Below are 12,287 nucleotides of genomic sequence, written 5' to 3'. Positions count from 1 at the left end.
TGGCTTTAAATACTGTTGTGGCCAGCTGTTATATTTGAAAATGTAACATGCTAAGCTCACGAGTTGGTTTTCCTTAAATCAATGTGGCTTGTATGTAACTATATTATTGGGTGATGAGAGTGAATAAATCCATTTTGATCGCCCTACTCAATGGCTTGCTAGTGATAATCTATCTCAGAAGTGATATTGCAATGTGATTTATGTAATTGAAAAGCTTATATGGAAAAAGGAAATGTTCTTTCTCCGCGGTAAAAAGTGTATTAATTGAATAGGTAAGGAAAGCTGCAGAAGAAGACAAAACCAGGGTGAATTACCAACAGGTTTGTGCGGTGAAAACTGCAATTTCACAATTTGAAATAGAATTTGAGGATTGAAGGTTGCATGAATCTGAAACACCGCTAAAAGACTTGTATGAAACATGAAGGAATTTGTGTGTGTGTGCGCGTGTATGTGTGGAGCAGAGGAGAAGCTCACCTGCGTGGAGACCGGTAAGGTCAAGGACAGTAGTGTAAATGGATGAGGAGAGAAGTCTTTCTCTTAAAATCATGTTTAAGCATGCTAGTAAGATTGTGCAATTAGGGGAAATAATTGTTATTTTGTTACTGCCTGAAGGAACTATTGTTGTATCTGGATGCACAAATACCTGGTCACATGAGTGTCCATTCTATCTCTACATGGAAGTTCTAATATCTGATACTTTCAGGTGTTGTTAGCATTTAAAAATCATACAAATTAGATGTCTGAACTAAAACAAAAAAAAAAAAATTCGTTTTCACAGCTACCTTTGCTGGAATCCTTCTAGTGTGCTGACTAGTCTGAATTCCCACGGTCGTTTTTAAGGGAAGAGCAGGCTGCCTTGTACAGTTTGTCAAGATGGAAGAATTGCATACTAAGAAACACCCCTTGTCTACCTCCCCTTTTCCCCCGATTCGTGTAGTTGACATGGCATGCTGAGATTTCTGTCTATGGATTTACCTTGGGACTACGTTACTGATGGCCCAGAAAAATTCTCTGCTGTCTCTACTGTCCAACCTCCGCCAAGTGTCCATAGGGTCTGTATACCCTGTTCTCTTGGGGAATGCATGCAAGCCCTTATTTAATGGTACATAAGGAGTTCCCTGTGGACTTCTCAATCTTTTAGAGTACCCTCACGTCTGCACCATGTGCTGTTGTTGCTTTTTCTCCTAAGCAATAGGTTGTTCTGGAAAGTGAATGTGCTGCCTGAGTTTTTCTGCTCTGCTTGGAGCAGCAGCAAGAGATTTGTAACAAAATGGTTTCATTATCATGGGATTTTTTTCAGCATTATCTGGCATTTATTTGAACTTAATAAATTGATTTTGTATACCAATGCAGAATGGGCGCAGCAGACAACATTTACAAAGGCCAAAGTACATTTATGGAAGAACTGACAGATACTGCTGAGATAATAAGAAAAGCAACTTCAAGATCCCTAGTAATTTTGGATGAATTGGGAAGAGGAACTAGTACGCACGATGGAATCGCTATTGCTTATGCTACACTTGAACATTTTATTAGAGATGTAAGTGGTCAATCTTGACACGTGCTTGTGAATGCTTTTTCAGCCTGTACTATGGTAAGCTGACTTTGATACGGCGTATATTTCCTTGTAGAAATGAGGCATGTCTAAACTCAGAGCATAAGGGGTATGAATAAAGGATACCAGTGCTATGCTGCTGTGCTTAAAAAAATTTAAAGCCAAACTTTCTCATGTGTCTTATTTCATTGTTGTAGGTGGAGTCGCTGACACTGTTTGTCACTCACTATCCCTCAGTTTGTGAGCTAGAGAAGGTGTATCCAGAAAAAGTTGGTAATTACCACATGGCTTTCTTGGTGAATGAGGAGGAAAGCGCTGAACAAAGAGGTACAGTATAAATCCATCTGACATTTGGCAGTATGGGTGTAGGCAGAAATTGTAAAATTGTTACGGTGATTTAAACCTCAACGTGAAGGTGATACATCCAAACTCACCAGATTACCAGCCTATACACACATTTTGCGAGGCTTGAACAACCATTTCTCTTTCACATTTAATGTAAGGATGACTGAGCTAGGTCAGATAAAAGATTCACTCAGCCCAGTATCCAGCTTCTCACAGTAGCCAAATACAAAGGATTAGGGAGGAGGGGTTAGGGATCAAACATATGGCAACTCTTTCTCTAAAAGATTTCATTATCTGCAAACATTTGCTATTTAGGGTGCTTCAGGAGATAGATGTGTTTTCTGGTTTTTAGTATCTTCAATGTATTTCATTTCAACTAGGTTGTCTATGTATCCTGAGTATCCTTGTGTACTTTTAGCATCTTCATCCTACTATGCCAAAGAGCTCCAAAATTTAACACTGCATTGTGTGAAGAACCACCTCCTCTTGTTTGTTTTGAAACTCCTTTGAAACAACATGTAGCTTCACTTGATAGTCCCAGTTCTTGAGTTAGAAGAGACAGAGAAATGATCTCTGTTCATCCTCTGTATGCCATGCCTAATTTTGTAGATTGCTTATCATAATCCCATTCAGTTCTGTTCTTACCAGGCAGAAGAGTTACAGCATTTCTTCTTGTCACTGTTGCTCTGTATCAGTTAGTATTTTCAGTAAAGTTTGTCAGCTTATTGCTTAGTCCTTTTTCTTGTTTGATAATGAGTTCTGTCTAACTGCAGTGATGATCACTTTTCGTGGTAAGAACTGACTGTTTTCTATCTTTTAACCAATTATTTACAAATGCAAAGGCCTTCCTTTTAGATTATGGCTGCTTAGTTTTCAGAAGAGCATTTGATGCAGGACTCTTGTCAAAAGCCTTTTGAAAATCCACATAGGGTTTAACCACTGGATCTCTCTTACTCACATGGCTTCCAAACTTACAACAGATTTGTGATGTAGGATTTCCCTCCATACAAACTGCTTTAATTTTTTTTTCTTGATGTTTCAAGTTTAATCAGGTGCTTGACAGTTCTGCTCTCGTTCTTGTTTTCCTACTTTGCATAGTAATGACCTGTTCCCTGAATCATTCCTGGGATTTTTTTAAGAATTTACATGGTATTTGCCATTAACCTTCCCCTAATTCATTCTTAATATTGTATTATCTGCTTACATTGTAAACTGATCGGGACAGGGCACTTTACTATTTGTCACTAAATAATGTGTTTAAATAAACAATCTATCACTTTTTAAATTATTTTTGGAGAATTAGTTTAAAAATTTAGGGTTTGGCTGGAGGGAGACTTCAGCTTTTGTATTCTGTTTAATACTAGAAGCAGGGATCCCTGAAATATGCGTTAACTTTCAGCACAAGTAGTTCAAAGTAATGTTGTGTGTAGGTGAGCACTACCTAGCCACACTGATGTTCCCAGTTAAGAGCATCACTCTCCTGAGCATCAGGAGAGTGTCCTTTTCTCACAGAGTTCATTAATTGAACTGTTGATCTCTGATGCTCTCAGGCAATTGAGATGTTACCAACATTCAATGCTTACTATTCCTTAACTATTGTGTCCATGAAACCCTATACTTTATGTTTCACTGTGCTGCTTCAGCATTTCTACTTTCAATGTTTGTTGACATGAACCTTCAGGCCATATGTAGTCTTCACTCTTTTGCTACAGAAAGCACAATAGGTGTAGTACCACAGCCTGTGAGCAACAACACATCTGCGTTTCTTACTGTGCTTGTATCTTTAGCTCCTGTTGTCTTAACATTTTAATTGTTTTATTTAAGGTGAATTTTATGGCATGTTTTTTTCCAATCTTTGGCTTGGATCACTCAGATCAAATCAGCTTGAGTCATCAGCTTTTATGGAAATCTCTATTGTTTCCAAAAACCTGCATTTTTAAGACAGAAGAATGAATGTCAGTGAAGAACAACGTAGTTTTTCTGCTCTCTACACAAGGCCTGGATTGTGCAGAGCTGCAGCAAGGATATCTAAAGAGGAAAAGGAAGGAGTCATCAGATTTATAAAGATGGCTCTTATGTTTCCATCTTATTGACATGCAATAGAAAAAATCCCTGGCAGAAGATCCACCATCCTAACCTTTGGTTTTTCCTAAGCATTTTCTATGGCTCCTAGCCTCCTGGTAGGCAGCAAACTCTTTGTTGTGCTGTAGTTACGGCCTTCTTGACTGTCAGATTACTGACACTTCTGTTATTCTGTCATTGCTTAGCAGATGTGAGATGGAATATCCCAGTTACAGCATAACTAATCAATTTGACATTCAAGATTCTAAATTTTACACACACACAAACAAGACTGCTTAATAAGGCACCAGGTAAAAGTATATTAAGGAGTTTTTTCAGTCTCACAATGGGTAGATAAAATGTGTGGTCTCAAGGAAACATTCAGTGGAATAAATCATACAGGAAGCATGAATGATAATGAGACCACAATCTTTGCCATTTCAGTCTTTGGTGTTATACATTTTATTAACATAATAGAGGAGGTTTTGATTCTGGTTTTATTTTTTTAGGATCTGAAGATGAAGAGAATCCTGAATTTATCACTTTTCTTTATCAAATAACTAAAGGAGTCTCTGCGAGGAGTTATGGGCTAAATGTTGCCAAACTGGCAGATATTCCTGAAGAAATCTTGAAGAAGGCAGCTCACAAATCAAAGGAGTTGGAGAGAATAGTGAATATGAAAAGGTCAGAACAATTGTGATTATTTTTTTTTTTTCTCCCGTAATGAAGCTTCAGCTATGAATCAAAGAGCATTTCACATGGTATGCATTAAAAAGAACAGTAAGAGCTACTTCAGATACCCTCCTACCCTTCAGGGAAGAGACAGTGAAACAAAATTTTGAAAAAAAAAAAAAAATATGAAATTGTGCTATCCATTTCAATCAAAGCTTTAGATTTTATAGTTAGCTATTATGTCAGAGGTTAATTGGTGCCCTCGGAAAGAAGATTGGAAAAAATTAAATGCACATTGAGCTAACATTAGGAATAAACTACTTTTTATTTTCCTATGGCAAATACCAGCAAACTTATTCTTTCAGGTATGTATTTTCACCGTTTTCAGGAAGACGAACTTAAAATATAACTATCTTCTAATATCTACTTCTGTTCTCACCAGTGATAGCGAAAATATTAATAGATTTAATTTAGAAAGTATGTTATTCACTTTGGAACTTGAAATTGTATTTGCATGCTATAGTGTAGAAGGGAATGTGGATATTCTTCTGGTTTAACTCAAAAATAAATATTTATGATTTATTTTGATTGCCCCCCCCAAACACACAAAATTTCGCTGAAAGTCTGGGGTTTTTAATGTTTTTCTGATAACCAATTTTCATTTAGGGGTATATGTACATTATATATTAGACTAGTTATGAAAATTCCCACGTGTATCAAATAGTATCACCTTTATAAAGCCTGTAACATTATGTACATAGTTTAGATACAAATATGTGCTAGTATTCATATTAATTTCCACTGAATTTTTTGTTGTTATCATTTTCAGTGGCAGTCCTGTCAGCAAAATTCAGATAGGCCCTTAGGAATATAATAAATCAAAATCTTTGTTGCCTGATGGCCATAACTAATCATGACAGAATAATTTCATATGAGAAAATTTTAAGTAATTATTTGTAGGTGCAAGCAGTTCTTTTGAAACTTAATAGAAGAGACATTAACAAATTTAAAAATGGGTATGGTATATCTGTGGTAGAAAATAAAAATTATCATGCTCTCGGGAATCAAACTCAGACCTGTTCATAGCAGTATACTTGTGTTGTCACAATACCCACGGGCCAGCTGCCTTGTCTTATTTTTTTAAATCACTTTCATATTATTTAAGAAAATCCACTCGGTAATTCCATCCAGTCTTGACATCTTTGTCATCAGGAATGTGTGCTAACCCATTTTAAATGTCTTCTTGTTATTTGTCACAGCTCTTATAAGTCCATCTTAAATCAAAAAATATTAAAAAAAATAGGAAAGATATGTGTATTCATTTATTTTGAAAATGCGTTATCTCTTTATGATTCTACCTGTGCAAATTTGTAGGAACTGAATGCTGATAATTAAACTGTGCAAACTACAATACTATTTATTTCCTTTAAGGGTTTACTCTTGCTCAGTGTTTTATTTCATCTTGTCAATGCTTCTGGTACTGTAAGTTAGTTATAAAATTAAATTGTTGACTGTCCTAGAGCTGGACTACATACATTGGAAAATGTTAACTGATTGTTTAAAGATCACAACATTTGGAGCTGTGCAAACTGCTATTTTTGACTGTGTATAAAATTTTGCAGATGACTGTAGGGTTTTCAAGGTTGATGTGCTTAATTTAAAAATGTGTCTGTATTTTGATTGATTTTTTTTTTTTTTCCCCCCTCCTCCCAGAAAAAAGCTGAAGTCCTTTGCTGAAGTATGGAAGATAAATGATTCTCAGGAATTACAAAAATGGAAAAGTATGTGTGAACCTGAAGATGAAAGAAAAGACAGTTTTTAATCCTCAAATCACACTTAAAGATGGAAGATATTGGAGATGCAAAATATAGGTCTGGAGACTAATAGATTCTATCAGGGTGTAGTTCTAGGTGCATTAAAGTTGACTCTTCTGCCTTTTGAGAGATAAGAGATGCTGCATTGTGATATGATGCCCCACATCCACTTCCTGATTGTATGTAATTTTCTTACTCCACATTCCTTCCCTGAAGTGGTTTCCACCCTTTTCCTTAATTGCAAAATGTCTATTGGCATTGGATTTAGTTTCTAATATGTTTAGAAAACATGAAAAATTATGTTGGTAAATTATTAGTTAAATCTTTTATAAATAAAATAATGTCTTTTAACTTTATTGTACTTCAATTTCTAAAGAAATATTCCTCTGCATTGGGATAATGTAGCTGAGTCTTGACTCTTCTATACTGCTGTGTAATTGGTAAGAATGAATACCATAAAGAGTCTTTCTTTTTGTTCTAGTATTAATGCATTTAAAATTCACTGGTTTTGTAGAGCACCCCCTAAATTTTATTTGCACAGTGAATTTAAGAAAGTGTATGTAATGTGGCTGGATAGGAGAGTTTCGTTTTTACTGGTGAGATTGATGATGGTGCAACTAGTAGTTTTCAAAGCAGCAGCACAAAACATGCATTGACTGTGTTTTGTTTTCCCTCTTCTTCATTCTCATGCACGCCTCTTCCTTTTCAGCTTCAGCTTTTCTCCTGATCTTGGCCCTTTCTGGCACAGTCTGAAGAAAGATTTACTCTAAATAATGTTGAAGTACCGTAAGATGAGGTGAAAGAGGCAATTCAAACTATGCAACTGGCATCCCCAGTGCTTTGTCAAATGCAGAGTAAAGCTGAAAAAACAGAGATGTTTTTTAAGTTTTTTATTTGCAGTTATCAAGTCCAAATTTCAAATGGAAATGTGATACCCAGATTGGTTTTCCTTTCTAAACATAACCAGGTGAAATATCTTGCTATGAAAATGGGCAGTGATGTTCACATACTTAAACTTTGGCAAATAGTTTGCTGTATTTAAAAAAAAAATTTTATTAAGTGGAAAGACGTGAAATAAAATATCATCTTGACTTTGCTATAAGGAAAAGAATAAAATGAGGTTTTGTAATCTTTGAGACAGCTGAATGTTTCTTTTTTTTTTCAGTAAAGGAGGGATTTTTTTGCAAAATAATTTGTGTCGGATGAATATGAAATAATGTCATTGCAGGTGATTGAATTAGCCTTTCCAGTATAGAGAATTTTGTGCAGAAAAGGGTGTAATTTTTTTACCTCTCATAAACAATTGCTAACCTTCATCAAAGACTTTTTTCCAGGTTCTTCAGATGAGAAAGCATAATTTAAACAAATAGTTTATCTGCTACTCAAATAGTAGCAATCAATGGGAGCATCTCCTTCCAGAGTGTGCAGTATATTTATCTAAACTGGAAGAGCTGAAGAAGAAAATTAGTCTTTCAAAGTGTGGTTACACATGTGTATTTATCTATGCCACACATTATGAAGCACAATGAATGTAATACTCCATTATTAATGCACACAGATGCAGTACATTGGATCTAAGGACCTCTGACCATAGTCTTCAAAGAGAATAAATGAGCCATTACTAAATTCCCATTATGTGCTAAATGTGGTTTTAGTGAGACTCTTTTGCCCTCAAGGGTGCATTCAGACTATCCTCTGACAAGAGAAAAACACCTGGATGCAGTCTGAAAAAAATGAAAAAATACAATTAAGAATGGGGAAATGGACACGGTATTATTGGCCTGCTCCTGCTATCAAAGTACAAAGCAATTACAGCAGGTTTTTCTCTTAATGTCTGTGATCATGTTGGAAATAACTTTTGATTTTAGCCCTGCTCAATTCAACAATGGAGGTTATCTTGCTATCCCGATAAGGTTTCTTCTAGATATGCAAGCTAATTTTTAAGCTACTGTTTTCTTCACTGCTGATTATTGTAATTCCTAGCAGATATGTAAAAAGTTATGACCACTTGAGAATGCACTACAAGGAGATGTGTACTATTATTAGATGTGTTTACTGCTTGTTTTAGGATAAATTTGTAATGAACCACACAGTACAGTGCAGATTTATCTAGACCTTGTTCTGCTGATGTGGAGCAGCCATGCTCGTTAGCAGAGTGAGCGCCATGTGAGGGCGATCGCTCTGGAATGTGACGAGTTCAGAGCTCACTTGGGTACATTTGCGGAGCATGAGATGAGGCATGGTCTAGACACGCAACCAGACAGACATTCCGTGGCCTTTGGTAGCATAGAGTGCAAGAGGGATATAAAGAAACAAAGACTTGCTGGAAAACAGGGAAAGGCATTAATTTTGTAGGAGGTTTTTTTTTTTTTTCTCTTCATTTCTTTTGCTGTGTTAAGTTGGGACTTCTGTGTCTGTCATAGCAGGATTCCTTCTAAGAGACAGAAAGATGAGAAGCTACTTGTGTTTTCCTTTTTTTTTTTTTTCTTTTTTTTCCCTTTTTTTTTCTTTTAAATTCCAGCACACTGAACTTCATCTTAAAGAAAATTTGAAATACAGTTTTGGTAGTGGTATGATCTTGGAGATGTGCCCTACTTTTAAACCAAAGTAATAAGATTTTGTCTATGTGCTGAGTCAGCAAGTTTTATCCTGCGTACTGACAGCTGTAAGGTTAAAGAAGAGTGACCCATACGTAGATGGTCCTTGGTTGTAGTGGGAATTCATGCTAGTCTTGGGTTTGCCTTCAAGAAAGGAATGTCTAAATATCAATATTTTTGGATACCTGCGTAGAGTATTGGCTCTTACTGCCTGTGCCAGCATGTTATTGACGTCATTAAAATTTAATATTGATGTGAAAAATACAGCTTTGTGCTATACTTAAAGGTACAGTCTCCTTGAAAGACTTTCGCATTTTATGGCTTTTATCCATTTTTTTAAAGATGGTATTTATCACTTTCTTAAGCTTTATCATTGTTCTCTCTTCCCTGCTCTTAACATAAAAAATTTAATGCCTTTGTGCATCTTGTCTTGAATGTATTGTCTTTAGAAATCACAGTGCCACTGGTTAGCAACAAAAACTGGTAGACCATTTTGATGGAAGAGGAGAGAGAGGGCTGGATACACTGTCACTACCTTTTTGTATTTGATTATATAAGAACATTATTATAGAATACGCAAAGTAAAATACATTACCAGTAGCAATTACCTTTCTTACTGGCATACAACATCTTTCACTGAAGTAATTCTCAGGAGGATTTTTCTTTGTATTGCAAAGTTTTCCAGAAGTATTTATGGAAATGACATGAATTTACCTACCACATAAGTTTACAATGCGTATAAATGAATTTAAAGATCACTGAAATGTCAGCTGAGTCAGGTATTGCAGTAAGTCTGTTCACTGCAATGAAAGTAATGTTTATTTATTGAAATTTATTGGAAAGTAAATTATCCAAATATTTCTACTATATGTAAAATTTAGTGAGAATTTAATTCAATTATTTTAACTTAGTAGTTCTGACATAAATGCATGTTTCATAGGGAAATAAAGATTGCATTGCACTGAGAGAAGTAGGACTCTGTTCCAGAATCTGGATCAAACTTCAGAATAGTTATTGCAGGGTCTCCTCCCCCTGGTCTCACACTGAGTGGCCATTGCATCTCCTCCAAAATCCTGGCAGCAGTACCGCAAGTCTTGGACAGCAATCAGAAAAGTAAGTCTGATCTGCCTGTCTCTTTTCCCCCTTTCAGATTTTAGGGCATATGAATGGAGTGGATGTTTCTCATCACCTTTTAATTGTTCCTAAACACAAAGGCCATTTGTGTTTAGGAACTGAAATTTACCATCTCGGCATAATTTTCCCATCTGTTTTCAAAGCTTTTCTGCATCTCCCTGCAAAATGTCTGGCAATCAAATCCAGATCAAACGTTTCTTAAATCCAAATTCTGGAGGACAAATTTGCAGTCTGCTGATCTGAATCAGGAACTGTAAAAAAACATACGGCCGGAGTCCAAAAAGGGATTTACAGCTGAACAAGGATGAATTCAGGATTGAAAATCCCAGCTGGTAGGTAAACATGAGATTCTGTTCTGAGACCACTTACTTGCATCTTTGACCTGCATCAGTCCAGTGCTGTGGCTGTTCTCGCTGTATAGGGGAAGCCATGGATTTGCCCTGTTTGGTAAAGTCCTGTACTAAAACTACTCTTGCCAAAATTATAGAACTCTGCTTACCTTAACAATGCTAAGTTCGTCATTGTACATGGCTAAGCACATTTGGTGTGGAAAAGCTCCCCTTGCTTGAAATGGTAGATCAGTTTCTTCTTCCTCAGCTACAGATGCACAAGCTTGATGACTTCCTTAATTACATTATAGATTTTTCTCCTTGCCCAGCCATAGAGACAAGTAGAAGGCAAAGCATGTTTTCTTAATTTCTTAGAAATCTTAAAAAACAATTTCTGAAACAGTCATCTTGTTTTGTGAGATGTGAGTTCTTGCAGGCCATGCTGTTAATTGTGTAATGGTGTATTTGTCTGAGACTAAACTGGTTTAAGTCATAAGTGAGCTGTAGAGAAAAGGATGACAGAGCCTAAGATACTATTCAGGGGGAAATAAAGGGTGAAGAAGATAAAGCCATAAATGGCATTGGAAACAGGACGGTTTCTTCTACATGGTGTCAGGGTTTGTTAAAGAGCAAGCAGGCACCAGTTTGATTGATATTTTGGCTGCAGTCTTGCTAGCCAGCAGGTATAGCATGTAAGATTTAAGAGAGTTTGCCTGAGGCTGAATTCTGCAGTGAGCCCCTGCGCTGTTGCCCTGGGTCTCCAGCACTCGGTCTAGTTACGGTATCTTTCCTCCAGAATTGTGATCAAGAGCATCTTGCCCAAAGTAGTCGTAGGGAGATGGAGGTGGTGCCTGGTCGTGGGATTCGTGTTGTTGCAACCACGGCGTGTGGAGGATGAACTAAGCCTAGGGCAGGAAGCACCGCTGCTTTTTTCCAACAGTAGCCTTTCATCAGTTGGTACTTACTAGCCAGCACATGAGTCCCGTTTGTCACCTCACTTGCTCACTGTGCTGTGAGGGAGTTTGATGGCCCCTCTCCACTTTGTGGGTCACACACACGACTGGTGTTTTCATCACTCGGGAAGGAGAAGGAGTTCTTGCCCCATCCTCAGCCCCGCACTGCGTCAGCAGAGAGCAAAGTTCAGCCCTGAAATACAGAAGTATTTTAAATACAGCCAGTCTTTTAAATATGTAAAATAATTTTCATTAAGAGGCATAGTTTTCAAATATTTGTATTATTTTGAACTTATAGGAAATCGGTAATGACATTTTGACTGCCCTCCTTCCAAATGCTTGCTTTTAAGTAAAAGTATTTTTTACGGTATTATAAAATACGGTGATTTTTGTTTAAAATACTGGTGGATTTTTAACCTTTTTTTCTTCTTTTTTTTGGTTTTTGGTGGTTTTTTTTTGTTTTGGGGGTTTTTGTTTGTTTGGTTTTGTGTGGTGGTTTTTTTTTTTAAGCAGTCAGTTTTTATGACTTTACAATATGCTATAAGAAAAAGGGTGATTCCTCGGAAAGAAGTGATCGGAAAACACAACACAGCAAATTTTAAATACGCAATCTGCAATAAGGAAGTAGAAATCAATGTTGCTTTTTACTTACAATAATCCAAATATCTAGGGTGACTTAAAACTCTGAGTGTCCTGAATACCAGGAAGATTACTAGATATAATTATCTCACTCTTATGTAACACAGAATAAAAGTTTCAGTCAAGTACTGAGCTTCTCCTTCTGCCTACGTATTGAAATACTTCTCTTTGCATATTCCTCTCTGCAT

General features: G+C 36.5%; 1 protein-coding gene across 2 annotated transcripts in view; it reads left to right on the top strand.

Moving 5' to 3' along the window:
- The window catches only part of MSH3 (mutS homolog 3), a 116,857-nt gene extending 109,270 nt beyond the window's left edge, over positions 1-7,587 (top strand). For both annotated transcript variants that reach the window (XM_075137117.1, XM_075137118.1), the window contains exons 21-24: positions 1,354-1,540; positions 1,753-1,882; positions 4,471-4,645; positions 6,347-7,587. In XM_075137117.1, coding sequence (XP_074993218.1) covers positions 1,354-1,540; positions 1,753-1,882; positions 4,471-4,645; positions 6,347-6,455 — 601 coding nt within the window. In that variant the 3' untranslated portion in view covers positions 6,456-7,587. The remainder of the gene's footprint in view (positions 1-1,353; positions 1,541-1,752; positions 1,883-4,470; positions 4,646-6,346) is intronic.
- The last annotated feature ends 4,700 nt before the right edge of the window (positions 7,588-12,287 follow it).

This window comes from Calonectris borealis, chromosome Z (assembly GCF_964195595.1).
Source record: "Calonectris borealis chromosome Z, bCalBor7.hap1.2, whole genome shotgun sequence".
NCBI classification, from domain to species: domain Eukaryota; kingdom Metazoa; phylum Chordata; class Aves; order Procellariiformes; family Procellariidae; genus Calonectris; species Calonectris borealis.
The sequence above is the reverse complement of the archived record's forward strand: the minus strand, read 5'-3'. Positions and strand labels throughout refer to the sequence as shown.